Here is a 24,541-nt window from a genome sequence, read left to right as displayed (position 1 = left end):
CGGTCAGATCTAGCGTGGCTTAAGTTTCGAGCTTGGCCGTGGCCCCTGCGCCGGGCAATTGGCGAGGCCAAAATTTCCGCCCGAGTCGGGTTCTTGCGAGGGAGCGCGAACACCAGGTTAGTCCAGCGAGCAGGCTGTCTTTGGATCAGGTCCGTACCACTACCCCGTTACCCATCCCCCAATTAACCACAGCTCTAACTAATCTCTCAAAAGGATGCCTCCAAGACTACGCTGCACGGCCGCTCGTGGCCTAGGTTCCGCTCTCAATCCCTCAAGGTTATCAAGTCAATCAGCGGTTCTCCTACTACCATCGACGCCTGCAACAATATCAGCTTCGAGACAATATGCCACCGCGGCTCCCGGATCGAGATTGTCAGCCTTGAAGCTTCCGGACGACTATGTCCCCCCTGCGAGACCTCCTACCGCCCGTCCGGCCGAGGCGCGAAAGTCACAACTGCTCCGAAACTACACCTCGCTCCTCCGGTCGACGCCCCTGATCCTCGTCTTTCAGCACAACAACCTGACGGCAGTAGAGTGGGCGGCTGTGAGGCGGGAGTTGAGACTTGCTCTCGCCAAGGTCTCCACTCCTGGGACGGATTCTGCCGACATCGCCTCGAAAGCACAGCTGCAGGTCATTCGAGGACGTATATTCGACGTCGCGCTCAAGATTGTCGAATTCCACGATCCTTCCAAAGTCGCCCCTACGACGGTATCTTCAGCCACGGGCGAGAAGGTCCAAATGGTGTTCGACCACGACCTGTCGCAGGCGGCCTACGATACGGTCAGGAGCATCACAAAGGGTGAGATGCCAGTCCCTGAGTCATCCGTGTACGCTCAGATTTCGCCCTTGCTCGTCGGCCCCCTTGCTCTGTTCACACTGCCAACCGTGTCGCCCGCGCACTTGTCTGCCGCTTTGAGCGTGCTTTCCCCGAGCCCTCCGGCGTTCCCTGCTCCAAGCCGAAAGAAGAACCCTAGTTATTACGAGCCCAGTGCTCAGAGCGGCCTTCAGAAGCTCATGCTGGTTGGCGGAAGAGTGGAGGATAAGGTCTTCGACATCGACGGCGTGCAGTGGGTTGGCGGCATCGAGGGCGGCTTGGACTCGCTGCGTGCTCAACTCGTCGTCATGCTCCAGAGTGCCGGTCTTGGTCTCACGACTGCTTTGGAAGGCGCGAGCAAGAGTCTCTGGCTCACGATGGAGAGCCGACGGACTGTGCTGGAGGAGGAGCAGAACGGAGGGAAGAAGGGCGAGAGCTCATAAGCGCGGGATGCTTGAGCTTGTCAGGATTACAATCTATTCGCACCGCATATAGCGCGGTGATTGGTCGATCGCATTTGCAGTAGTTGCGGTATCTGGACTTGTAAACTATTGTACTAAATATCCATGTAAAGATTGCACATGTCGCATGCCTCACATGATGGGGCAGAAGTGCCCCACTCAAGTCCCTGCAGCCACGGCACCCTCATCGGCTAAACGAGATCCATTGCGCTCGTCATTCCCGTCTCCCCTTCTATGCCATGGCAGTGCGGCTCAGCCCACCACCACGCCCAAAAACCGGTCCAGGAGCGACCCGTCGTCGTCAGCCGTCCGACCAACAGTTTACGGCGCTGCAATGCCTGATAATTGACTTATCGTTCGCGCCAAAGCAACTACCTCTCCAGACTATCCTCGGCATCGTCATGTCCGTCCTTTAGCGGCGCTCCTCGATAAGCTCGGCGTATCTAGGCCCCCCGGCCGGACCTACCTACGGCAGCTACCTTAGCTTACGAGGCTCGCACAAGTTTCTCAACGGGCAAAACGAGAGTGGCGCCCCCCCTCTCAACAGGACGCGAAAACCAGGGATTGCGCTGCGCTCGGCAAGCTACCTTTTGCGAAGCAGGAACGAAAGAAGACGCAATTCCCACCAAAACGTTTTTTGATACCGATCCGCACCCCAAAAACAGCCGAGCCATGGATTTCGCCCCCTACCAATCCTCCCCGCCGGAGCACGGCCGCTCCTCTTTCTCCCCCACCCACAGCCAGACCGCGTCCCCGCGCACCTCGCTCGACAACCGCCGCGTCTACTCCCCCGCGACGGGCAACCAGTACCAGCGCCGGCCGTCGCAGTTCTCGCCCCCGCCGCTGCAGCACCCGCAGCCGCAGCGGGCGTGGACCGGGGAAGGGGTGGGGAGGTATCAGAGTCCTGTTGTTGTGGGCGACGGCGGCGGTGGCGGGACGGGGAGTCCTTGGAACGCGGGAAGCGGGGATGGTGCAGTCGGCGGGGGAAGGGGAGGTGGTGGGATGGGGGATTATTTCAGCGCGCTGGGCGCGAGGGAGGGTATGGTTTCCGAGTTTGACACCAGCTTGGGTCTGAGGCTGGACTATGAGGCGTGCCTGGCGTATCTGGCGCTGCCGCCGTTGGGGGGGATATTGTTGTTGATTCTGGAGAGGAAGAGCGATTATGTGAGGTATGTATCAGGCGCTTCCCCGCTCGCAATGAAAGGTTGCTCAGTCAAGGCTAACCGGTGCTGTTGCAGGTTTCATGCGTGGCAGTCTAGCCTCCTTTTCACGGCGCTATTCGTGGTTCATCTGCTGTTCTCATGGTCGACGTTCCTGAGTTGGGTGTTCTTCCTGGGAGATCTGGTTTTGATCGGGTGGTTGGTGTTGAATGCGTACCGGGATGCGGATACATTAGACAGGTTGGTTCATATTACTTGCAGATTGCAATCATGGACGGAATGCTGACACTCTGGCTCAAGATACGAGGTACCGATTGTTGGGCCGATAGCGAGCAGGATCTTGGACGACGAGTAATCCGGGCGAAGTCGGAGTGTAGCCGTGTTGTGAGGATTGTGACGGTTTTTGATACGCTATTGTTTGTTATATATATGTTCTACTACGATGTGTACATCCTGTGGTAAGGGCGGTGGTGTGGGTTTCAGAGGCGCCGCTGGTAGCATGGTTTTCGGGGTGTCATACTCTAATGGGCGGGGAGCAGTGTCCTGTTTTCTAGTCGGTGTTCCGAGTGAGGATATCGACGACTCGGGTACGTCATCACAGAATACAAATATCCCCGATCGTGCGGTTTCTTGGTGCAAAGATCACTCCATACAATTACACTGCCTCCTGTGCGCCTCTGCAAGTCAGCTTCGGAAGCTTAGAGAGCCAAGACAATTGAATGCTTAGTCAGTATGAAATGCGGGTTGTTTGTGGTTGGTTGCTGTGGGGAGTGGGTCCTGCCTTGCCTGGTTACGTCGCGCTTTTGCCTGCAGCAGCAGCCCAGCCCAGCCGATTCGATTGAGCTCCATCTTCGACAACCGCCGCTGAACACCCAACCGCATCTCCCAAACACCGTTGTGATCTCTCGGATCCATTACACCCAGGATTGAGAGAAGCTTCACAGATTTCCAGATCGGTTGCGCCTGCTGTATTTTTCGTCCAGCGCCTCATCGCAAAACCTTCAGTAAGCCGGCCGTAACCCCCCCCCCCCCCCTGTTCGCCATGTCGACCCTCGAGGAGCTCGACGATCTCGACCGCCGTGAGCGCGATGACAAGGATAAGAAGGACAAGAAGAAGGATGACGACAAGGACAAGAAGACGCAAGGTGATGGAGATGCCGAGATGAAAGATGCAGAGCCCGAGGACGATGTCCTGGACGAGGAGATCTTAAGCCTTAGCACCGAAGACATCAAGACCCGCCGCCGCCTGCTCGAGAATGATGCCCGAATTATGAAGAGCGAATTCCAGCGGTTATCACACGAGAAGGCGACCATGGCCGAAAAGATCAAGGAGAATATGGAGAAGATTGCCAACAATCGGTAGGACTACCCAAGACCCCTGCCGTCGCCCGCCACTGAACCAGCCGGACCATGCTGACTTTTCAGCCAACTCCCCTACCTCGTCGGCAATGTCGTCGAGCTCCTAGATCTAGATCCCACCGCCGAATCGTCCGAGGAAGGTGCAAACATCGACTTAGACGCTACCCGGGTGGGCAAGTCTGCAGTGATCAAGACGTCGACTAGGCAAACCATCTTTCTACCCCTCATCGGCCTCGTCGACCCAGACAAACTGAGACCCGGTGACCTCATCGGTGTGAATAAGGACTCATATTTAATCCTGGACACGCTTCCAGCCGAGTATGACAGCAGAGTCAAAGCCATGGAGGTCGATGAGAAGCCGACCGAGAAGTACAGCGATGTTGGCGGCCTCGACAAGCAAATTGACGAGCTCATCGAGGCCATTGTATGGCCCATGAAGGAAGCGGAGCGGTTCAAGAAGATCGGCATCAAGGCGCCGAAGGGTAAGGAGCTTGGACCCCGTCTATTACCACGACTAGCTTCACCACGCTAACTCTCTTGTTAGGTGCCCTGATGTATGGCCCGCCGGGGACGGGCAAGACTCTCCTTGCCAGAGCCTGCGCCGCCCAAACCGATGCGACCTTCCTCAAGCTTGCCGGGCCGCAGCTTGTGCAAATGTTCATTGGAGATGGTGCCAAGCTTGTTCGCGACTGCTTCGCACTAGCCAAGGAGAAGGCGCCGGCAATTATCTTTATTGACGAGTTGGATGCAGTTGGAACCAAGCGTTTCGATAGCGAGAAGAGCGGTGATCGTGAAGTGCAGCGGACAATGTTGGAGCTGCTCAACCAGCTGGATGGTTTTGCCTCGGACGACCGCATCAAGGTCATCGCCGCCACAAATCGCGTGGATGTTCTAGATCCCGCGCTCTTGCGGTCGGGTCGTCTGGATCGCAAGATTGAATTCCCGCTTCCTAACGAAGAGGCTCGCGCGCAGATCCTGAAGATCCACTCACGTAAGATGAAGGTGGACCCTGCTGTCAACTGGAGCGAACTGGCCCGCAGCACCGACGAGTTTGGCGGTGCCATGCTCAAGGCTGTATGTGTCGAGGCTGGCATGATCGCCCTGCGGATGGGTAAGAACAAGATTGGTCACGAACACTACGTCGACGCCATTGCCGAAGTACAGGCCAAGAAGAAAGACGTAAGTCCCTCGTCCGCTCAGAGGCGTCGTCTTATCATACTGACACTCGGGTTAGACGGTCAACTTCTATGCTTAAACTTTTGGCATTTATCGAATCCCGACGAGCATGGCAGAAGGAAGCCGGTATGGCCCATAGATATCGATGTGCTATGCAGATAGAGCGGGCTGTTTGTGTAATATGATCCGGCAGCGGCGACTGGGCCGTTGGTTTTCCCACGCTACTATGCTTTGGCCTCCTTTCGCCTTCGTACTGATATCCACATCATACCCATGGTGATTGTAGATGATCCCCTAACGATCTTGTGCTGCTTGAATCACGACAGGAAAGAGTGGTGTTTCTATTATCACGAAAACTTTGATGTTGCACCTCCGTTTTTCCCTCAACACCCATCCAGGTAACATCGGTGAACACATTCGGCAGTTCTCGGTACGCATGCCCCTTCCGATGTCTTGAAGAGTGGCATAAGACGCAGACGGATCATTTGCCTGACGTCTACTTGCCTTATAGCGCGCATTAAGCCACTTGCTACCCGTCTTCCGTACTATCCCCGTAACAGCATGCCAGAGCTCACGGTACGTGGTCATGCCCCTGCCCTTATAGAGTATCACGTCTCAGCAAGCGGCCCCTCCCATCTCTACCCCCTGAAGAAACCCTCCACCATCACCGGCAGCCAGAATCATCCCCACACCTCTGCTGAGGCCGAGCCACCCTCCGCAGAATCTTCCTGCCCCCGCGGCTCTGGGGACGTGCTCCGGTTGCCACCCCCAGACACCGCGTCACCGCCTCAGCATAACCAGGCTTTACCTCCCTGTACGGTCAGGACCGCCACTTCTCGCGCCGCCATCGCGTCGAACCGGGGTTTAGAGCGGGCGTCGCTTCCGGGTGGCCAGTGTCTGCGGTGGAGTGGGGTTTTGAAGGCGGGGCTGAAGCAGAGCACAAGCAGGAAGGTGGCGAGGTGTGTCGAGGGAGGTGGCGAAGCTTGGTGGTATGAAAATGCCGTGGATGAGGTACGGTTGGTTGAGGAGGAAGAGGATGTTTGGGTTGTTTAGGCGCCGCTGGGGGGGGAACGGGCACTGGATCTGGTTACCACTGCGAGTTGGTGGAGCGTAGAGGGGGTCCGCGGAGCGGGGGGGAGAGGGGGTTAGAGAGAAGGTGTATCGTTGGATGCGGGTTAGAGGGCGCTGTTGATCTAACTGAGTGTTATCAACGCGCCGGTCCCGCTTCTCGGCGCGCCGGCTGGAGATGGTGTTGATACAATGCCAGAGGTCGTATTCGGCAAGACATGAGCCTTCGGGAGCTTCAGGCAGACGCAATAGGCTAGGATATCTCTCTTTTATAAGTCAGTTAAGGCGTCGCCCAAACCGCGGTGAGCGTTATCGACAGTGGGGTTGTAAGCGATTGACATATTTGTACCACATACATCTCGTGGTAACCCCAATGGGCTATTCCGGCAATGAATCGGTATCATATTGCTGTACGCTACTCCAAACCAAAAGGTAAGCTAGCGGTAACGAGACTAGTGAGCAGCAATACGTGTAAAGCCCTAGTCGAGGACGGTAAGACTCGCCTTATTATCACGGCCAGGGCATCATCCCACTGGTAGTTTCTTGTCTTGTACATGTGCCAACAGGAGGTGATGGCTTCAGTGAATATTACAATGGAATTCCGGCTTCTTCGTTGTCCGGTAGTAGAGCAGGAGTAATGCCTCGTTTCGCTGACCAGACAGTCCGAGGCCGGGACGAGCGCCTAGAAGAGATTCCTCGTTCAGTTGCACCAGCAATTTGTTCTTAGGAAGGGCGGCGGTGAGCCTGGCGGCTGGATCACCATGTCTGGGTTTGAACATTGACAACCCACGAAATTATTGGCCCTTTCCTGTACTGCATCAGGATCGATAGCAGGCTCAGGATGCAGTTTGATTATAATATCCGGATGCTATATTGCCCTCTCAGATTCTCGTTGCCTACAGGATTCTTATTTGGTTCTCGAGAGTCGTGCGAAAAGGACGCCGCAATTGCCGTTTAGCGACTGCACCTCAGGTACGACACTGAGCTACACTGGGCCAGGTTGAGCCTGGTGACTCCTGAATGTCAGCAACCGTCTAAAACCATCCTGCGGCCTGCCCGTCCAAGATCATTCAGTTCCCAGGATCTCGTAGATCGTCGCCTAACTATTTAAGCTCCAGTACCTGAATTTCGTCATTTCCTGCTCTAATGATCAATTCGCATGCGCTTGTATAAAGGTTCTTTTCCTTTTGCACATACCAGCCTCGCTTAACCTAACTAAGGTACATTACTATGAGATAACGCCAATTCGAGCTGTCGCTATACGGATCACCTCAGAATACCCTGGATTCAGGTAGTAATTATTCCAAATTTTTTTTTTATCAATGCGGAGTATTGGCTCTTTTCTTTTTTCCCTTTTTCTCTCCCCCCCCCCTATTATTTCATTTTATTTGACTTTTTTTTCTTTTCTATCCTGGCTGCACCCTTCGAGTTTCCCGAATCGGTGCGGCTGTGCAGTTTGCCAAACGGCTGTGCTAAGACAATTCGGTTTCACAGCCCCATGACGGTCAGCAAGCTCTTTGATTACCTCACCTCCCAACATCCATCTCGTCTGCAAATCTGATACCCCCTTTGCAATTATTGAGCAACGTTTTGAGGCGCGAAATGGAGCCGCTGACCGCTCTCGGGCTAGCTGCTAATGTGATCCAATTTGTCAGTTTTGCATCAAGTCTGATATTCAAGATCAGGGAGATCTCCACGTCGGCAGACGGCGCCACCAGTGAGGTCACGACCTTGGACACAGTCTATGGGCGCCTCCATAGCTTGAGCTCAGAACTTGAGCTGGCATCCCAAAGGGATGCGATGCTCGAGGCGGTAAGTGAGAAGCCGGATATCGTCAACCGCGTGTTTGCCATCAACGACCTGTCCAGGTCTTGCAAGGAGGATTGCGACAAGCTTTTGAACATTGTTCAGATGCTTAAAAGCGACGATGGAACCAAGCATCGATGGCAGAGCTTCAGACTTGCCCTAAAGGGGGTGTGGAAGAGCGATGAGATTGCTAGGCTGGAGCAGAGGCTGCACTACACTCAGACATCTCTGACACTTCAGGTGTGTGCGTTGACGAAGTAGGTAAATCCATCACCCTCATTACAGGCTCTCATGGACCCCGATGTTAACCTGTGCGGTCTCCCCCCTTCCAGTTACTGGCAGAGCCGCTATCAAGCACAACTGAGGGATTTGCTCGCGGAAAGGCGGCATCTTGATCTGCAGAACTCGGTAAAACTCGACAGCTTGAAGCAGGCGATTAGCACATTGGGCTCTTGTATCTCAGCGGCCAGTTCCAGGACCGGGGCCAAGCCGCTTTGCATTGCAAATGACATTGCGGCGCTCGAGAGCAAGCTGTCCCAGCTCAGAGTCTCAAGGGCAAGCGTGGTAAAGGAAAACACAATTCTCAGGAGCCTGGACTATCCCAGTCTCCCAGCCCGACACAGCTGCATAGCAGATGCTCACACTCGGACTTTTAAGTGGGTATTCAACGAAGCCCACCGTCAACAGGGTTCGGGAACCTCCATCGACAACTTCCTCAGCTGGCTAAGGCAAGGTGACGGTATCTTCTGGGTCTCCGGCAAGCCCGGTTCGGGCAAGTCGACACTTATGAAGTACGTCGCGGATCACCCGAGCACCATTCAAGCATTGTCCACCTGGTCATATCCTAAGGCCATCGTCATCGCCCGCCACTACTTCTGGAGCGCCGGTACACCCATGCAGAAATCCCAGGAAGGCCTCCTAAGGACGTTACTTTACGAGATCTTTCGCCAGCAGCCAGATCTCATCGAGCCCGCGTGCGCCGAGCGATGGACCAAAACGGTCGAGGAACTCACGTACCAACCGTGGAAGATGTCAGAGCTTCGCCTCGCCTTGCAGAGAATAGCCGACCAAGACACTCTTGGTATCAAATTCTGCTTCTTCATTGACGGCTTGGACGAATATGAGGGCGACCATGTTGATTTTTGTAGGACGTTGAAAGATCTCGCGGGTTCACTACATATAAAGCTCTGTGTTTCGAGTCGGCCCTGGAACGTCTTTGAGGACTCTCTCGGCCGAGACGATAACTTAAAGGTTTACGTTCAGGATCTAACACGAAACGATGTTCGGGTGTTTGCTGAGAGTCGGTTGCAGGAGCATCCCAGGTGGCAAGACCTAGACGTCCCACCGGAAAGACTTGCCTGGCTTGTCAACCAAATCACTGAGAGAGCGGCTGGCGTGTTCCTCTGGGTGTTCCTGGTCACACGGGACCTTCGAAACGGCCTTACTGAGTACGACAGCTTCGAGGATCTACGAAGAAGGCTGGAGAACATCCCCAATGACTTAGGCGTCTTCTTCAGGCAGATACTGGAATCGGTCGAGCCTTTCTACCACTCAAAGATGGCTGCTTCACTCCTAGTGTCCTTGGCGGTTCGGCAACCCGCACCGTTGTCCGTTTACGGTTTTCTCGACGACGAATTCGAGGACCCCGAGTACGCCGGAAAGATTCCCTTGGGGCCGTTACCGCGCGAGAAGCTTAGGGCGAGAGCGAAGCAAATCTCGCGTCGACTGAACGGCAGATGCCGCGGCCTTCTGGAAGTCAATAAGGCCACTGAATGCGTCGAGTTCCTCCACCGAACGGTCATGGACTTTCTGAGGACCGGCGAGATGTTCATGTACCTTGAGACAAAAGCTCCAGCTGACTTCAACGTCAACATATCCCTGCTGAAGGCGTTCACAGCATACATTAAGACAACAAAGTTCCCCAAATTTGTGGATAGGACGGACTTCGCCCAGTATACCGCTTCCGGTCTTATGTCTGCTTTAGAAGAAGCTCTCTTTCACGGCAGAGAGGCTGACGGTGCCGAAGTCGTCTATGACCTCCTCCGGGATCTGGACCGTTGTATTCCTGAGATGAACAGGACGGGCCAGGCACAGCTTAACGTATGGGGCATGGACACCAACCCCGTCTGCCTGTTCTTTCGTGAACCCGTCATCAAGGTCGGCGTCGTGGGATATGTCCGCCACATATTACCGAAGGAGCCTGATTTCTTTGCGGATTTTGAGAAGCCTGTTCTGGTCTATGTCATATCCACCATCTTCTCGACCGACTGTCCCAAGGAGCGTACCAAACACGTGGAAATGCTTCGGTATCTGCTTGAGAATGGTTTTGATCCCAACACTCGCTACGACAGTCCCTGGGGTCAAAAAACTCCATGGACAGAGTTTACGCGGTTATTCTACTCGGATACTGACCCAGATCGCTACGATGGCTTACGATCTCTCATGCTCAAGCATGGGGCGGACCCGAACCACGAACCCGACCGTTTCGAACGCACCCGGCCAAAGAGGGCCACAGCCACAAAAAGAACTCTGATGGAAGCGGAACCGGGCAAGCAAACCAGGAAAACGGCGAGGTTTGGCTAACGGGAGTATATATCTGTCTACGTTGGATAAGGCTTTCGATTGTTCGGGTGTAGTGATGATCCACACATGACATACGTATCAGGAGCTATCGTTAGTACTAAGCATTTTTCGTAATGCTCATTCATACGGGATATTCAATGTGCAGATTATTTAATAATCATGGATTTCGGCGTGATAGTTCTGGCTCCTAATCACTGGCAAACCGCACCTGGGCACAACACGATAAATTTCTTCTTGTTGTCTCGCATTCGCCACACATGTCTGGGCACTCTAAACCATGATATCCATCTATATAGTCAGACAACCGTCAAGCCTGATCCGAACTCCATCATCGTTGCCATAAACCCACCCGCAACTCAGACATTCAGCACAACCCCATCGCTAACAACTCAGCAGGTCTTGCGACAGACTCTGATTTACGCTCCTAACACTAGTACTAATTACACGCAAAGACAGCCGCATGAACATCTTATTATAACTGGAATATGCTAGTCAGCCGTGAGAAGAACACCGCCAAAGGACGAAACACTCACGAATGCAGAAGCATACAGGAACAAATCACGCCCCGCCAAAGCACCCCGACCTCCTTGTCACTCTTAGTCGCTCCCTTACCCTTCACACCCGGTAGCATTGCTTAACCAAAACCTAATCTCGGCACCAAACTCTGCCACAATGAGCTCGTCGAGTCGGAGTATATCCCGCGTAGCTGTAAATCATCGTACCTTCCTACTTGCCGGCTTGTTGTGGTGGATACGGACCCGGCAAGTCGAAGGGGCGCTAATCGTCCCATAAGTTGTATAAACCCTTCCGATTCAGTGGACGTAGCCTCTGGCGCCGAAACAAACCTAGCGTCTTTCATGTATGACGGGAACGACAAGCTTCTATATCTCGCTCCCGATCCTTGTATAGCGAATCGGAAAAAGGGTGTTGAAGGAGCTCCTTGGCCGTTTTCCTCTTCTCTGGGAGCCATTGAAGCATGCCGGAGGCAAAGTCGAGGAACGTCTCTTTCTCGTCGCCCGTCAATTCCGTTACGGTATCTGACAGTTTTTTCCCTTCGTCTTTGTCGATAAGATCCTTCCGGTTGATTTGGCCTATAGTTCAATACCCGGTCCGTTAGTATATGAGTAGCCCCAGGGGCTGGTGAGGCAACTGCGAGATATTCCGTAGGCTGGGAAAGATATATGAGGGGACTAACAGTCGTCATCGAAAAACGGGCCGCCCCAAAACTCGTTCATGGTGTTGCACGTTTTCCCGCGGAGATTGATAACCGGCTGCTCCAACTGATGATTACGGAGCATCCGTTCTCTCCTGATCACCTCTTTCGGCGGATCGCCTAGGAGAGAAACCATTTGTGCGAGGTGTACGTGCGCATCGTACTCGCCATCCGAACCCGCAGGCCGTTCAAACAGACTAGTGTCTTCCAAGAGGTTCCACATCTGATAAACAATGTTAGCATGGCTGGGTACTACCCTGCAGCGATTGGATAGAAATCTCCGCTTACAAGGAGGCCGAGATACCATATATCAACGCTGTACGACCATGCACAACCGAGCAGCACTTCGGGTGCGCGGAAGCGATGAGATTGGATGGCGGAGAGATGACTGGATTCTCCTGCTAGCCCCGGAAAACTGAGGTTAAAATCTGAAAGCTGGGGTAGCAACCTGTACCTCGCAAAGGACCGAGATCACTCTGCGAGAGGTATGTGACGCGGCCGTCCTTAGGCCGGATGTGTCTAGGCTGGGGGTTCGCCAAAACGTTACGAACGAAGCCGGTCAGTACCGCATCGTTTTCGATTGACACCATGATGTTGTCGTCCTTGATATCTACGGTAACTTGCGGTCAGCATGGGCTTTGGGTTCAAGTCGGGATTTGTTGATAATGTGATGGCCGAGGCGGACCCTACCGGTATGGATGAGGTCACACTCGGTATGCAAGTAATCCAAGGCCTGGAGAAGGCAGTACATGAATAGCTTGAACAGTGGTACCGGCAGTCGCTGGCGCTTCAACCTGCGCTGCAACTGATATAACGTCTCTCTCATTGGCTTGAATACGAGGCATGAGTGCGTCCCTTCTGGCCCTCGCAGCTGGAACGCATCTATGGGCGTCCGGAGAAACACGAGACCTTCATGCGTTGGTTTTGCGTGAGAGATCAACTTGGATCGTTCCATCTCTCCGGAAGCATCCGTGTCGAGTGCTGCGATCTTGATGCACACGAACCGGGGAGGCGGGTTCGTCCTCCACCGTTTGCTACGGCAAAGCGAGAGAATAAGAGAGTCAGCCATCCAGCAGCCCATCAGACCATCGGCCTGACCGAGATGGAAGCAGGGAAGCTCACAACTTGACGTTTTCGGCTAGCCAAACCGTCGAACCAGCACCGAACCCGAGTTTGACAATAGTTTTGAACCGGCCGCCGAGAATCTCGCCCGGTTGCGTCGGGTGAAACCATCGAAGCCGATCTTCCCCCCGGGGAAGCAGTTCTTCTTCGATGGGATGATCAATGGGAGCCGTCGTCGAATCATTCGTCTCTCGGGTGGGTTGAGAGACTGCAGTAGATTGGTGGAAGCTCGCAAGGAAGGAAATGGATGATCCAGAAAGCCGCCCCTGCCATCTCAGATGCTGGAGCCGCGCGAGTGTCGGCATGTTCGCTATGCTTGAGGGATGCTGAGAGGAACGAGCCGTGCATGCTCTCGCTCGTTTGATGTTGCTCATTGGCCCTTCTTGATCCTGGCATCCGATTCGTCCTCCAGTACAGTGGCTGAGAAGTGGCCCCACCACAAGAGAGCCCAGGGAGATAAGGTTCTGTTAGATCAGACGCTGCGCTCATGTTGTAGGTGAGAGTGAAGTTGTGGGTGGAACGAGGAACAGAAAACGCTATCTCTTATCTTCGGCTCTCCGATGGGTAAGTATCAGGCACATTAGGTAGCTTGGGAGGAAGAGGAGCAGGGGTGCTTCCGGTTGAGAAAACCCGGTGTCATGCATTGAAGAGTGAATGATAATTATCCGCTGATCAGATCCCTACGCTCTACTTATGTATGTGTTTAATCCCCTTGACCTCAAACCCTGACGTGCTGCCCCTCCGGCAACTTCCCAAGCGCATTCTGGATATGCACCGACCCATAGCGTCCCGAATCCAGCTCGTCGACCGTACCCCACCGTTCCTCAAGCTTCTGGATGTACTCCCACAACTCGAACCTACGCAAGAACTTATGCACGGCCATGTATGCACTGTTCAGCGAGCCAACGATCCAAGCGTGGTGCGCGCTTGAAGCCTCGCCCACAATGTGGAACTTGCAGTCGGCCGCTGGGCGGACGAGATAGGGGTACAGATTGCGGAACTGGCCCGGGGCGAAGAGCGCAAAGGCGCCGGCGGCGTAGGGGTCGTGGGTCCACGAGTAGCCGTGCCAGTCTCCTGTGAAGGTGCTGCGGACCGTCTCTTCGGTGACGGTCTGCGCGTGCAGCCGATATATGTCGCGCAAGACGAAGTCGACCAGCTCCTTCTCCGCGTCGGGGCCGGCCTTCAGCAGCGACGCAATGCGTGCAGCATCCTGTGACCACGAGTACGACACCAGCAGGACGGCCGGCTGGTCGACAGGGTCGTCGATGTTGTAGGACGGGTAGACGCACACGCGGATGGACAGGTCAGTGCTGGAGACGCCGCCTTTGGTGATGCCGCTGTCGGTGCGCCACCAGGGCCGTGAGAAACGCATAGCCACCTTGACAGAGTTGTCGTAATGGAGGCAGCGGATCGCGTCGCGGGTCGACGGGTGTAGGGCGAGGGTGGACAGGTCCATGCGCGCCAGACAGCCCAGCGGGGCTGTGGCAAAGACGGTGCTGTAACCCTCGCGGGCCTTGGCTTCACCCGCAACCTTAATGGACAGGTTCCCCTCGGCGGGGTTGCTGGTGTTGTGGTAAATGCCCTCGACGCGCTTGTTTGTCTCGATGCGCGTCTTGGCCAGCGAGCGCTGCATGGCTTCGGTGACTAGGCTCGTGCCGCCCTCAATGCACTTCCACGTGTTCCCGGCCGGGTTGTCAAAATCGAAAGAATCAATGACGCTCTCGGAGAAGGCTTGATCGAAGAGGCCCGTGGCCGTGTTCTGTGTCTCCATCCAGGAGACTGAGAAGAAGTCATACTTCTTCTCGTCACCTTTGGGGCCGCCGTTCATCAGGTAGGCGCGGGTGGAGAGGTTGTCCGCTTCCAATAATTTCTCGAAACCAGTAGGCCAGTCTTTAGCTAGCGCTTCTTTGTAAGGACCGAAGGCGGCGTTGAGGGCATTAGACCAGTTATCAGCCACGTCATCAGGTACGTTGCCGCCGTTGGAAACACTGACGCCGAAGGGGTCCACCGCATCGGGCACAAAGAACCTGTTGTTGAAAAGAGCAGGGGTGTTAAGACCCTGTAGGTAGTACTTTCGCTGAGGAACGCCGGTCCGCTTGAACAAATCAAAGGTGCGGGCCATGCTGGGGATATCGGGAAACCGCATAGCGCCGACATCATAGTAGTCGTGCGGGGTGTCGCTAAAGTTGTGGGTGTAGACACGCCCGCCGACGCGCGAGTTGGCCTCGAGAATCTCGACCGAGAGGTTGGGGATATCGAGATCCTCAAGAATCATGGCGGCATAGAGACCAGAAATCCCCGCGCCGACAATACCAATCTTACGGGCCGGGGGAGGTCCCGAAGGGGACTTCACAAAGTCGGCTAGATTGTGGGGCATTTCGTCGTCAGGAGGCAGGTTATGGTCGTCGTCCTGGAAGCCAGCACCACTATCAGGTAGTCCGGGAATCAGCTTGTCCTTCTGTACGATATGCCATTCCTTAGCAAGCTTTTGCCGATTGAGTGCAATAGCCCATCGGGCTCTGAAGCTGAGAGCATCCCCCATGTTTATAACCGGGGTTTGGAGTGAAGGGTGTTTATGACACAAGATTTAAAGCGAGTAGGGTCGGTAACAAAAACCGTTGTTGCAATGGGTTTGAAGTTTTGAACCTCGACTCCATCGAAGGAGTTCTCGGGTGTATAAATCTAGAGAGCCTAGGCTCAAGTGTGTACTTGGAACTTCCTGTCTCATAACGTTCAGCCCGCTCTAGCCGCGAACATATCGCCCCGATTGAGGTATCCCATGCACGCACGTGTGAGGAGTGAGCTCGTCCAGATTCGCCAAGCGATGGATGATTGGCGCTCCGGCAACCTCGTTCCCACAACACGCGCTTTGCAGCTTGCAGCTTTGCTGCAGTATGCCGGTAAGGGAAAAGGGGTTTCAGACACTCATGCAATCGTTTCCAAATACCGCCAATGATCAGTGGCCGGCAGGTACTCGTTTTCGCTAGATGTGGGCCCCATGTACGCTCGGTTGCATATAGTAGTTCAGCTCCGGTCACGACTGTTCCTGACTGGTGATCTGGCACCGCAAAGTGGAGAAGCCACGGGAAATGTATTGGTCAAAGGCGGCACCGGCGGCTCAAGGGGATATATGAAAAGACGAAAAGACCATAGCTAGGGACTTTTCCCCATGGTGGAGGGACGATGAATACAGCCCCCGGAGCAGTTCGCCATCGTTGAACTGCCAAACCGTCACAACCCAGCTTCTGCACAATGGCTACTTCTCCCTACGATGTCATTGTCATTGGAGGAGGACCGGTTGGACTGGCGGCTACTTATGAGGTCGCTAAAGCCGGAAAGAAGGTTCTCGTTCTGGAGCAAAACAACTTCTACAACCAGGCCGGCAGCTCTCCGGACCTGGTTCGCATGTTCCGAACCATGTACACGGAGGAGTTCATGGCGCGACTTTCTAAGACGTCCATGGGCTTCTGGGATGATCTAGAGAGAGATGCCGGCGAGTCTCTGCGATGGATGAGCGGCCTCCTCAACTTTGGCGACCCAAACATGGGCGAAGGGACGCCTGAAGGCACCTTGCTCGGGCCTATCGACAACCTCAAGAAGTTGAACATGGCCTACCAGCAACGTGAGCTTCACCCTATCTACCGTGGATAAGAGGTTCCCAATCTAATGTGCGCGATAACCCAAGTGACGGCGCACGAGATCCAAGACCGGTGGCCGTTCAGGAATCTCCCCGCAGACTGGGAAGGACTCTACGCACCAGACAACGGAGTTGTCAACGTCCCGCTGCTTCTGCGATCCCTCCTTAGACTGGCCAAGGATTATGGCGCCGACGCGAAGCAGCACGCCCAAGTCACGTCGGTCGTCTACGACAACAGCTGCTCTTCCTGGCGCGTCGATGCCCTGCACCGCGGTAAGAAACAGACGAGCTTCCACGCAACTAAGATCGTGCTCGCCAGCGGCGCCTACGTCAACCACGTCCTCCAGCCCAGCTTCGGCATCCATCTCGACCTGGACATCTGGGAGATGACGGCGAGCTATTTCAACACCAACGCCGGACCCAACGGCACCATCTTCCCCAGCATGTGGTTCCAGTTTGCGCCCAACGACGAGCACGACCGGTCGCGCCTCTTTTACGGCTTCCCGGCCGTGCCGTGGGGCCCGCCCAACCTGGTCCGCATCGCCGTCGACGCGGCCACCCGGCGTATCAAGGACCCTCGCGACAGGGCGTCGAGCGAGATCAACGCTCAGGACATTGCGGACACACAGGCCTTTGTGCGGGATCACGTCGTCGGCGTGGACGCGACCGTGCCTGTCTTCAACTCTACCTGTCTGCAGACCAACGTTTTTGGTAAGTAGTGCGCTGGCGCTTTGTGTTTGGGATGTCCTCCCCCCGCCTCCCCCCATCCTCGTTTCCCAGGGTACTAACTTTTTACTTAAACCCGTAGACAACATGTTTATCCTCGACTATGTGCCCAAGGAGTACCTCCGCGGCGGGCCCGAGAAGAGCGTGGCCGTCTTCACCGCCGGCTGGGCCATGAAGTTTGTCCCGCTGTTGGGCAGGGCGCTGGCCGATATGGCGCTGAACGGAGGGTCTGAGTTTGCCCTGGAGGCGTTCGCCATCACGAGGAAGGATGAGAGCGGACATGGGATCATCCGAGTGGATGGCGACGGCGAAGCGATGCAGGTTGAGGCATCCTCAGTGCAACGCTTAGCGGGGATGCAGCTGCAGGGGCAAGCGTCTGGCTCTTCGAGGCGCCAGAGGCCCCGGATGGGGCACTGAGAAGGCTATGTTCGTGTAGATGGCAAGCTAACCCTTGTTGCGAAACGGCATGTGCGAGTCTGACTTGATTAGGCTGCCGGCGGTTGCCCTTGGTCCCGTCACAGAGTCACGTCATGGCTCATGATTAGGTATTTGGGGGCCGGATCGGCCCCCGGAATGCCGCCGCGCAAACGCATCAGCTACAGAGAGAATTCACCGTTCGGAGCCCCTCATCTGCCTCCTTCCTTCCGGCCATACCGAATCGCGCTACAGAGTCAAGCGCTTTCAAGCTCAACCTCGCTGGCGGCAGTTCCCAGAACCTTTCTAAGGTCCCCTCTAGCAGCACGGGAGCCGAGTCACTGGCGAGCCGGTGCTGAGGCGTGTGCGACTTAAACTGCATCTACTAAGGTTTTTGCGTAACGATACACAAGCCTCTTGGCGGAGATCCTGTGTTTACAGCCCCGTTACGACGAGCTCAATTTTTGGGCGTGAAATGTATATGGGAGGCTGAGCATAAGCTGACCTCTGGTTTTAAATGCTTCCATGATTGCCCCTCCTATCTCCCCCAATCCATCCCTTTCACTTAGACGGATTTTCCCGGGCGCCCGAAACTGCTCTAACAAGGTTGCAAACTGATTGTTATCAGGTGGCACATTCAGTGTTCAGGTGGCCCGGCTCTCGTATTTCATGTCGGTGCTGGACTGCCAGATAGTAATACTTGAATGAAAACGAGCAAGCCTCGTATTGGCAAAAGAGGGTAGTAAAAGAGGTTGAAGTCGTTTTATCCATGGGGTTACACAAACTCGCAGGGTGCCATAATTTAAGATGCCGCTTCGTCTGATGCTCCGTCTCGTTAACGTGTTAAATTGTGGCGGTGGTCAGCATGCCAAGCGGTCACACGAACCTCACATGTGATATTCAATAAGAACAAGCCCTAATTTTGGCCTGCCGGAGAGAATTTCTTAGAGCCATTGTCGTCCAGGTAGGGCCGTGGGCCCTGCAGCCCTTCTCGTGTCAATGCAAGCTGAGATCGGGGAGGTGCGGGATGGCGGATTTGGGAGGTCAGGCCAAAGGCAAGGCGGATGGCTCAGAGCCAGGCTGTGGCAGGCAGAAGCTGACCTGCCTGGCGCGCCCGGGTGAAAATTACGGATGTAATTATTCCCGGAATCCCGGAATCCCGGGGGCCAGGATTCCCTTTTTGCAGAAAAACTGGCAGGCTTGGCCGGATATGTAACCTAGCATCCTTCAGTATCCGAATGCTCCGGTGTAGCCCAATGGCGCGCTGCTTCTTCAAAATTGAGTCATCTATCCGTTACGTGGTCGGCATGACCATATGCTCTAGTCACCAATTCTGTCCTGTTCGGATGCTAGCCAATTAGGGTTAGGGTTTCCAACCTTGGTCAATGGATGGATGGATGCGAGCAAGTTTCGATGGTACCACTTTGGAATAACGCTCCACGGAGGCGCGTTAATGGTAACGCGGGAACATGTTGAACAGAGTCAAGTGGGTATCGTGAATTTTGTTCTATGTGAAGCAAGTGTACAACCATCATGCTGGTGTCGATGAAGAAGGGAAACGAAAGAAATAAGAACGAAAAGATAGAGACGCGGGGAAAGACGAGAGTTGAAACCATGGAGAGCCCAGAAAAAGATACAGAAATCTATTCATCATTATTATCCACCCCAGCGGTCAATGCTTGTCGGTTGTTGTTACAGGTGGAAAACGGTTATGTGTACTCGTGGGGCTTCGTTCGCGGGTTGCGGCCTTCAGGATGCTCCGCTGCTTGGGGCAGTCGTGAAAAAAAAGAAAGAAAGAAAGAAAGAAAGAAAAAGGATGATTCGGGCCTTTCAACACTCGAGGTAGCTCAATACGAGTAAGAATAATCGAGGGTGGGATCGTCTGTCCGGTGGAAAGCTAGTTAGCCAGCGATTAAACCCGTGAAGTTGGTGAAAGGGACGTCCACTTACATGAATAGGACATTTCATTCGACATTGATCCCGATGGCTCCGGAGACGGCGTGCCATATACCAGATCTTCAACAGGCTCTATTAAAAAATCCCTGGTTAGCCGATAATGCGCGACGCCGGTCGTCCGGGATGTCGAACCCTGGATCTCGACGGGGTCTCCGTCTTTTATCAGCCCTTTCTTTTGCGCCCGTTTCTCAAACCGAGCGATGTCCTTAGGATCTACCACCCTCCCTCGAAGGATAAATCGTGTCTCTTTCCCGGGATTCGTCGCTTCCCGTTCGCGCATCGTCTTGATCATGAACATGTATTCGGAGGCTTTGATGTACTTGGTATCGAGATTCCACTTCTTGATCTGCGTCTTGTACTGCTTCTCACTGCAATTTGCTTCTGTGTCAGCGTCTTTGACACGGGCCAGGAATGGAGAAAGGGGAAGAGCGTACGTTGCCTTGAAGTTGTATGTAACTTGCATTTCGGTCATGACATCTTTCAGCTTCATGGTGTTGTACAAGTGGGCGATGATGTCGCGATAAGGCTCCCAGTCCTCCGCCTTGGCCGGCCTGAACATAGCTGGCTGGATCTGCTGCCCGCCCGGCTGGGTATACATGTAGTACTCGGACATGGTGGGGCTGGATGTTTGGAGGCAACTTGGGTGAGCGGAAAGGGCCTCCTTCGGGTCTATTAGTCGTCTAGGGATTAGTTATTGTGATGGCATTTGCTTGGTGAGTTGCAACCGTATCCGAGAAGGGACAGGAAACGCCGTGAACTTTATATCGAGACCATGCCTTGACAGATTATAGCCAGAAAAAGCTTGGCCACGGGGAAGACGGGCATGGCGTTTGAATTTTGGGGGTCCGTGTTTGAGTGAGGCTAGGCACCTCGGGGCATCTAGGCACGGGGGTGTGTCATCGCGGTACGTGCCGCTTCTATTCCCAATCCCCAGAGTCACAATCTCCAAACTAGGTAGGTAGTCGAGTTCGAGAAGCGAAGGCACGGGTGGGGATGATGCCTGGGGGGACGCCTCACGCGCGAAAGGTGACTTGGCTCTTGGCAATTGCAGGCATGGGACAAAAGCAGACGCTGTGCCCCGGCATGCAAGTGGACCAGCTTTTTGTGGTGGCGTCTCATCGAGACGGCCATCGTCATTGGCATTGCACAAGTTCCTTGCAGACAACCGAGGCTCACCGCCCGCCGGCAAACAAGCCACACATGGTCGAATATAATGGAAAAACACATCGCGAAGGGAAACAGAAAGCTCAGAACAAGACAGGGACAAAGTTGCGGTTGCGGCCGGGTTTAGGTTGCATTGACGGGCATGGTGTCCGGGAAGAGCAATCGCCGCCGCCATTAGTGTACTACATAGACCCATCGGCTCTAGGCAGATAGCCGCGGTCTCCACCTGTCCATTGCGACGTCGGGACGGTTCCCGAGCGCTCGGGACCGCAGGTACGATGGCGGCATTAGGGCAGAACTCGGAGAGGATATGCAGGGGCGGGCGCGGGAAGAGACACACTACGAGAGCTAAGGATGTGGCGTCTGCGGCACCAGAAGGGGCACCCTGTCGTAAGCTGTGGGTATCGGAGTACCATCAGTGATCATCGCCGTCGTCGTCGCCGCCGACGTCGCCGGCAAGATGCAAATAGGGATCAATCGTGGCCGTCTTCACCGCGACCGTGAGGTCGGGTGGGCGGAGCAGGCCGGAAATTCCCTGAAGTCTGCCTGGTTGGCGCGGCGCTACTCGTAGCCTGATGAGGCGCTCTCTGAAATTTGTTGAGACAAAGCTCAGGGAGAGGAACTAGGGAGCCCCAAGACAGCATGGGCACACGATACGACGTCGTTCGATTCGTGACAAAGTTGACATTGTGCATCGCGCGCAATAATACAGCAAACCAACCTCGTGATTGGCGCTTTGGCCTTGTGGTCCAATGGTCGAATTCCACCCAATCCCGGCCCCCGCTTGAAGGCTTGCGATCGCAACAAACTCGCCAGATTCCGTCGGCTGCAGGCACCACCCCCGCCGTCGGAGCCCAGTCCGGTCCCCGCATTATTAAGCTTGTTTCCCCGGCCAGCACTGGGCTCATTATTAATTCACCAACCACCGTTGCTGCCTCCTACCTACTACCATACTTAACTAGCTCCTCTAGTGTTGGGATAGCCGCCGCGATCCCTCACCTACGCCCTATCCTGTCAGCGCATCGTCAGTTCAACAAAGAGCACCAAGCCAAAGCCAAACACTGCCTCGCACGGAAAGCGCAGTGGCGGATTGGCTAAGATACGGACCCCAGGGTTGACAGTTTATGAAACAAGTCGTGGGGTGCATCGCTCCATCACCAGTAGCAGGGTGCGTGGCAGGGAATCTGGCAGGTCGATAACCGCCACAAGGGCGCCTCCTGAAACCATGTTTGACGAGTGTAGCTGTCAAATACAAGATCGGAATGGATCAAAACGGTTTCAACCCACCAGGGTGGAACCGAGATATCCCGGCTTCCCGCTCGTGAAGGATGCGGCCCAGCCTGCAGCCACTCCTTGGTCTGGCCAAAGCGGTCAGGATCCAGGCCATCCGTCACCCGGAGACGTCGGGCAAAATGAGGGTCGTGCACGCCGCAAACCGAAGCAATGGAAGCTTCTAATAATCTCTCCGGCGAGGCCTTCCGTGCCGTCTGCGGCGTGTGTGGCCCCCCCGGGTGGGATGGCTGCTGCTTACACCATGCAGCACTGCATCTAGTTCGAACCCGTACCGTCGGTCCCGACTCATATCCGGGGGAGCCCCCAAAAGTTAATTTTGCCATGTGGTTGTATAGCTTGAGCACACGTCCCTTGTACTACCTACAGAACAGGTTACACTGTGCAGTACCACCGCTGCGGAGACTACGGTAGCCCCGGCTCGCCTTCAGCCCGCGCACCTGTCAGAGAGGTTTCCACACACACTTCACACACACACACACAGGGCCTTGTGCAAACCTTGTACAACGCTGTCTGATTCTAGAAGCGCGCGAATTCGCGTATTCGCGTCTACCCGTGGTAGCACACACGGGACTCCAACACTCCACGTTTTGAGCCCCAAAAGCTAACCAAAGTGTTGCTTGCGCTCACAACTTGCATTTTCTTGGCTCCATTCTCAACCATGCTGTTTGTCCTTAAACCCGGTCCATGATACACATTATTTCCGGTCGCAGACAATATTTGCCACCCCAGTCAAAGTTGCGGCAGACAGACAAGGTTTACCGACGATCCCAAGTCTCCAAAGCGCTTAGGATCAATTTCAAACAAGACTGGCCACCGTCTGCGATTGTGTGGGATTGGTTGAGCATTCGGCAAGGGCTTTGTGTCTTCCTCCGGCCCCCAACCCGCATCCTAAAGTGACACTACGCCAAAATCAGGGAAGTGCTTGCGAGATCTGTCGGGCGGCCCGGGTTCGACAATCGTGGGATGAGGCGTAGATGATTAAAGGTGTTCGCGCTGACAGCCTCTCAGCGACGACGCCGGCAGTGGTCCAAACCCGCGACCTTGAACCATTGGCCCCTAACCTCCGGTGATGTTCGGGCGAAAGCCAAACAAGCCAACTCGGCAGTCGTAAGCGAGCAACAAATGGCCCCTGTTAACATGCACATGTTCAACGTCGGGTAGCGGTAGTAGCCCCTTACGTAAACGGCTGGGAAGGATGCTGTGCAATGTTGCACGGCCTCAACCCTATCGCGTGTAGTTTTGCGAATCAAAAGTTGACATGGCCGTGGCGGAGGTTTCCGGCGGATTGTCCTTGCATGGTCGGCGACTTGGCTCTGCAGCTTGGTTGACATGCGACTCCGTGGGATCAAACCAGCCTACAGCCCAATTGCATGATGCCAAGAGCAGGAATGCTTTCAAAATGTAGATCATGAGAAAGAGGTCATGGGTCACATGGAGCTGAGATATATCCTTACAGCAAAAATGTCAGCCGGTCTTTTGGATGCGGTGAGAGACCAGCAAGGTGCCCGTACGATAGAACATGTAATTACACCACTAACTAGGTACCCGAGTACCTTGATACTTTTGTGAGTTGAAATCATCAAATGATTTCCCATCGAATTTCTCGTCTCCTGTGGTTCGAGGCTTAAACTACACGCTTGCGATTTACTACGTGCCTCCTCGCGGGTTCTCAGCCTCGAAAATTCACTGGGCTCCGCCCGAGGCCATGGTAACAAGTTAGTTAGCACTCTGTCCCAAAACAATTCAAATCAAATAACGTATTTGATAAGCGAGCCGTGGGTACAAGCGAGCCGTGGCCTCTCAGCAACCTAATAACAACTACCCTCGATTGCTACACAACAACACTAGGAACCAACTATAATTACATCAGAAACAGCTGAATCAGATGTTTCTGCAACCTCCTGGCAAGTGCAGGAATTATAGCTACGCTTGCCGCACACACCACAGCGCCGAACCTTCGTACGAACCCCCCTTGCACCACTACCATCTGGCTGTGTTTCTCCCACTACCTCCCTACCTACAGCCCTCTGGCCTAGTAAATCCTGTACATCCTATACAGCAAGTGACCCTTCAAGCTGTACATATGTCCTTTTGGCTCTCCGGCGCTTGAATTCGGTCGAGTGGTAGCTCTCGTGGCCGTCGAGGATTAATAACCGGTATTTGCCCTTTGTCCGGGATACTGTATAGAAGTCGAAGTGCTTGATCCAATCGAGGCCTACTATATTGGTGGTCCAGCTATTCTCGGTGGCTGCGATACGCCAGTCGGCCGGGAGGTTGCACTCGGTATACCAGTTGGCGAGGTGGTACTTTGCAGCTAAGATGATGAAGAGGGGGATAGCCCAGACAAGGGCATTGACTCCCTAGATGACTGTTACCTATTCGAGGTTACCAGGCTGGGCTAGCTTTACCTTACTACGGCCATCTGAGGTCGTAACTACCATACCCGCGAAGATAGTACCTATCATAAACCCTGTCTCATCAAGGTTATAGACGTCGTCGTCGACAATACCGTACTTGACCTTGGTATTCTATACAAGTGCAAACCACTCGCCAATAACCTTTGGATCCTCACACTTAGCCCTCTGATA

The 24,541-nt window shown here is 54.5% G+C and overlaps 8 protein-coding genes across 8 annotated transcripts; 5 read left to right on the top strand and 3 right to left on the bottom strand.

Moving 5' to 3' along the window:
- Positions 1–214: 214 nt before the first annotated feature.
- Positions 215–1,258, top strand: MRPL11 (mitochondrial 54S ribosomal protein uL10m; the record flags this gene model as incomplete). The annotated part of the gene is made up of 1 exon (XM_071064770.1): positions 215–1,258. The coding sequence occupies one exon, from the start codon at positions 215–217 to the stop codon at positions 1,256–1,258; it is 1,044 nt and encodes a 347-aa protein (XP_070920871.1).
- Positions 1,259–1,948: 690 nt separating this feature from the next.
- On the top strand, positions 1,949–2,791 carry MFIFM68171_09350 (uncharacterized protein; the record flags this gene model as incomplete). The annotated part of the gene is made up of 3 exons (XM_071064769.1): positions 1,949–2,445; positions 2,515–2,676; positions 2,737–2,791. 3 exons carry the CDS (start codon positions 1,949–1,951, stop codon positions 2,789–2,791), a joined length of 714 nt encoding a protein of 237 aa, XP_070920870.1.
- Positions 2,792–3,478: 687 nt separating this feature from the next.
- RPT5 (26S proteasome regulatory subunit 6A) lies at positions 3,479–5,050 on the top strand (the record flags this gene model as incomplete). Its single annotated transcript, XM_071064768.1, has 4 exons — positions 3,479–3,795; positions 3,862–4,277; positions 4,340–4,974; positions 5,030–5,050. The coding sequence occupies 4 exons, from the start codon at positions 3,479–3,481 to the stop codon at positions 5,048–5,050; spliced, it is 1,389 nt and encodes a 462-aa protein (XP_070920869.1).
- A 2,591-nt stretch (positions 5,051–7,641) lies between these two features.
- On the top strand, positions 7,642–10,428 carry MFIFM68171_09348 (NACHT-NTPase and P-loop NTPases N-terminal domain-containing protein; the record flags this gene model as incomplete). The annotated part of the gene is made up of 2 exons (XM_071064767.1): positions 7,642–8,102; positions 8,178–10,428. The coding sequence occupies 2 exons, from the start codon at positions 7,642–7,644 to the stop codon at positions 10,426–10,428; spliced, it is 2,712 nt and encodes a 903-aa protein (XP_070920868.1).
- An 855-nt stretch (positions 10,429–11,283) lies between these two features.
- Positions 11,284–13,068, bottom strand: MFIFM68171_09347 (non-specific serine/threonine protein kinase; the record flags this gene model as incomplete). The annotated part of the gene is made up of 6 exons (XM_071064766.1): positions 11,284–11,519; positions 11,624–11,864; positions 11,930–12,042; positions 12,096–12,251; positions 12,332–12,675; positions 12,764–13,068. 6 exons carry the CDS (start codon positions 13,066–13,068, stop codon positions 11,284–11,286), a joined length of 1,395 nt encoding a protein of 464 aa, XP_070920867.1.
- Positions 13,069–13,481: 413 nt separating this feature from the next.
- MFIFM68171_09346 (Amine oxidase domain-containing protein) lies at positions 13,482–15,305 on the bottom strand (the record flags this gene model as incomplete). Its single annotated transcript, XM_071064765.1, has 1 exon — positions 13,482–15,305. One exon carries the CDS (start codon positions 15,303–15,305, stop codon positions 13,482–13,484), a length of 1,824 nt encoding a protein of 607 aa, XP_070920866.1.
- A 710-nt stretch (positions 15,306–16,015) lies between these two features.
- Positions 16,016–17,543, top strand: MFIFM68171_09345 (Sarcosine oxidase; the record flags this gene model as incomplete). The annotated part of the gene is made up of 3 exons (XM_071064764.1): positions 16,016–16,385; positions 16,449–17,111; positions 17,209–17,543. The coding sequence occupies 3 exons, from the start codon at positions 16,016–16,018 to the stop codon at positions 17,541–17,543; spliced, it is 1,368 nt and encodes a 455-aa protein (XP_070920865.1).
- A 1,844-nt stretch (positions 17,544–19,387) lies between these two features.
- Positions 19,388–20,109, bottom strand: MFIFM68171_09344 (Clr5 domain-containing protein; the record flags this gene model as incomplete). The annotated part of the gene is made up of 3 exons (XM_071064763.1): positions 19,388–19,422; positions 19,491–19,864; positions 19,931–20,109. 3 exons carry the CDS (start codon positions 20,107–20,109, stop codon positions 19,388–19,390), a joined length of 588 nt encoding a protein of 195 aa, XP_070920864.1.
- Between the last annotated feature and the right edge of the window lie 4,432 nt (positions 20,110–24,541).

Source organism: Madurella fahalii (assembly GCF_045866475.1).
Source record: "Madurella fahalii IFM 68171 DNA, scaffold_5, whole genome shotgun sequence".
In the NCBI taxonomy this organism is placed as follows: Eukaryota; Fungi; Ascomycota; class Sordariomycetes; order Sordariales; genus Madurella; species Madurella fahalii.
The sequence above is the reverse complement of the archived record's forward strand: the minus strand, read 5'-3'. Positions and strand labels throughout refer to the sequence as shown.